The sequence below is a fragment of the Coregonus lavaretus genome (genome assembly GCF_964263955.1).
Source record: "Coregonus lavaretus genome assembly, contig: HAP1_SCAFFOLD_946, whole genome shotgun sequence".
Lineage (NCBI taxonomy): Eukaryota > Metazoa > Chordata > Actinopteri > Salmoniformes > Salmonidae > Coregonus > Coregonus lavaretus.
This window is the reverse complement of record NW_028164468.1, coordinates 1-2859: the sequence shown is the minus strand read 5'-3', so window position 1 is coordinate 2859 and position 2859 is coordinate 1. Positions and strand designations below refer to the sequence as shown.

The 2859-nt window shown below is 44.4% G+C and overlaps 1 protein-coding gene across 1 annotated transcript; it reads left to right on the top strand.

Annotated features, from left to right (window-relative positions):
- Nucleotides 1-1127: 1127 nt before the first annotated feature.
- LOC311116992 (tubulin alpha chain) lies at nucleotides 1128-1529 on the top strand (the record flags this gene model as incomplete). Its single annotated transcript, XM_084192001.1, has 1 exon — nucleotides 1128-1529. A coding segment is annotated over one exon (402 nt), but the record flags the coding sequence as incomplete, so codon positions are not given.
- Nucleotides 1530-2859: the final 1330 nt, after the last annotated feature.

Genomic DNA, 2859 nt, shown 5'->3' with positions numbered 1-2859 from the left:
AACAGTACAAATAAAGAAAAACCCTTGAATGAAAAGTTTCTGATATTTTATAGACTCTGGGGCCTTTCAGAACAGGTGTATATATACTGAGATCATGTGACCAAACTTTTGACTGGTACTGTATATATATAGCATCCTGAAAGAGCACATTCTAGTTGTCACCTCACTCAAAACGTCCTATTTTTTGGGTGGCTAAAACCATGATTTGATTAAAACAGTGAAGTGCATTATTTAACCTCCATGATTCCTGTAATGAAAGTGTCTGTGCTGACCCCTGTGTCCTCCCTGAGTCCTGCTGCTGTGATGAGTGAGCCACTCTCCTCTTTCACGCCAGAGAAGAATTGCGTTCTGATCGTACAACATTTCAAAACGCAATTGCAGTTTGATATAGCAACTACAGTAAAGTATAATTGTCAACCTAAAATTCACTAGATTAGATTTCACATCCAAATATTTTGAATCATGCATTCCTGCTTGAACGTGTTAGACGAAACAACTTATTTCTTGAATACCTCAGTAGTCTATTTATCACACTTCTTAATAAAGCACTATATAAATTACTTTATAAAATGATTCCAAATCATGATTTGTCTCCGACCATATAAAGGGCTGGTGCCACCGACTGCTGACACCAGAGGAAACTGTTAGTCTGGACACCAGAGGAATCTGTTAGTCTGGACACCAGAGGAATCTGTTAGTCTGGACACCAGAGGAAACTGTTAGTCTGGACACCAGAGGAAACTGTTAGTCTGGACACCAGAGGAAACTGTTAGTCTGGACACCAGAGGAATCTGTTAGTCTGGACACCAGAGGAAACTGTTAGTCTGGACACCAGAGGAATCTGTTAGTCTGGACACCAGAGGAATCTGTTAGTCTGGACACCAGAGGAATCTGTTAGTCTGGAGCCCCGTAATAGTAATTAACATTGGGGTCTCAGGGCAATTTGTATTATTCTGTACGTAAATCTGTGACAGTACGTAAGATCCCACTTGCTCCCCCCCCCGTATTCACTCCCCTCTGGCTACCTCTGCCCCAGTCATCTCCGCTGAGAAGGCCTATCACGAGCAGCTGTCAGTCACTGACATCACCAACGCCTGCTTCGAGCCAGCCAATCAGATGGCAAATACATGGCCTGCTGTCTCCTGTACCGCGGTGACGTTGTTCCCAAAGATGTCAATGTAGCCGTCGCTGCCAACAAAACCAAGAGGAGTATGCAGTTTGTGGACTGGTGTCCCACTGGCTTCAAGGTGGGGATCAACTACCAGCCCCCTACGGTGGTTCCTGGAGGAGACCTGGCCAAGGTCCAGAGGGCTGTGTGCATGCTGAGCAACACCACAGCCATTGCTGAGGCCTGGGCCCGTCTGGACCACAAGTTTGACCTGATGTACGCCAAGCGGGCCTTTGTGCACTGGTACGTTGGTGAGGGCATGGAGGAGGGAGAGTTCTCTGAGGCCAGAGAAGACATGGCAGCCCTGGAGAAGGATTATGAAGAGGTGGGCACTGACAGTGTGGCAGATGAGGATGAAGAGGTGGATATCCATGTTTATAGGCTATCCGTGTTTCTAGGCTATCCATTGAATAACTGACATTGAATTCATTTCCCAAGAAAAATGCTTTATTATCGTGCCTTTAAAGCTTATTTTCTAAGAATCCTGTGAGAGGCTATATACAGTGGGGAGAACAAGTATTTGATACACTGCCGATTTTCCAGGTTTTCCTACTTACAAAGCATGTAGAGGTCTGTAATTTTTATCATAGGTACACTTCAACTGTGAGAGACGGAATCTAAAACAAAAATCCAGAAAATCACATTGTATGATTTTTAAGTAATTAATTTGCATTTTATTGCATGACATAAGTATTTGATACATCAGAAATGTAGAACTTAATATTTGGTACAGAAACCTTTGTTTGCAATTACAGAGATAATACGTTTCCTGTAGGTCTTGACCAGGTTTGCACACACTGCAGCAGGGATTTTGGCCCACTCCTCCATACAGACCTTCTCCAGATCCTTCAGGTTTCGGGGCTGTCGCTGGGCAATACGGACTTTCAGCTCCCTCCAAAGATTTTCTATTGGGTTCAGGTCTGGAGACTGCCTAGGCCACTCCAGGACCTTGAGATGCTTCTTACGGAGCCACTCCTTAGTTGCCCTGGCTGTGTGTTTCGGGTCGTTGTCATGCTGGAAGACCCAGCCACGACCCATCTTCAATGCTCTTACCACGAGGTGAGATCTTGCATGGAGCCCCAGACCGAGGGTGATTGACCGTCATCTTGAACTTCTTCCATTTTCTAATAATTGCGCCAACAGTTGTTGCCTTCTCACCAAGCTGCTTGCCTATTGTCCTGTAGCCCATCCCAGCCTTGTGCAGGTCTACAATTTTATCCCTGATGTCCTTACACAGCTCTCTGGACTTGGCCATTGTGGAGAGGTTGGAGTCTGTTTGATTGAGTATGTGGACAGGTGTCTTTTATACAGGTAACGAGTTCAAACAGGTGCAGTTAATACAGGTAATGAGTGGAGAACAGGAGGGCTTCTTAAAGAAAAACGAACAGGTCTGTGAGAGCCGGAATTCTTAATGGTTGGTAGGTGATGTGATTTTCTGGATTTTTGTTTTAGATTCCGTCTCTCACAGTTGAAGTGTACCTATGATAAAACATTACAGACCTCTACATGCTTTGTAAGTAGGAAAACCAGCAGTGTATCAAATACTTGTTCTCCCCACTGTACGTAACCCAACACCCAATATATGTAACCCAACATATTTTGTGTCGCCCCTCCCCCAACCTAGAAGGATTACTTAAAAGGTGTTTGAGAAATATTTTCTTATTCAGGTGTATAGCCAGTGAGAACAGACA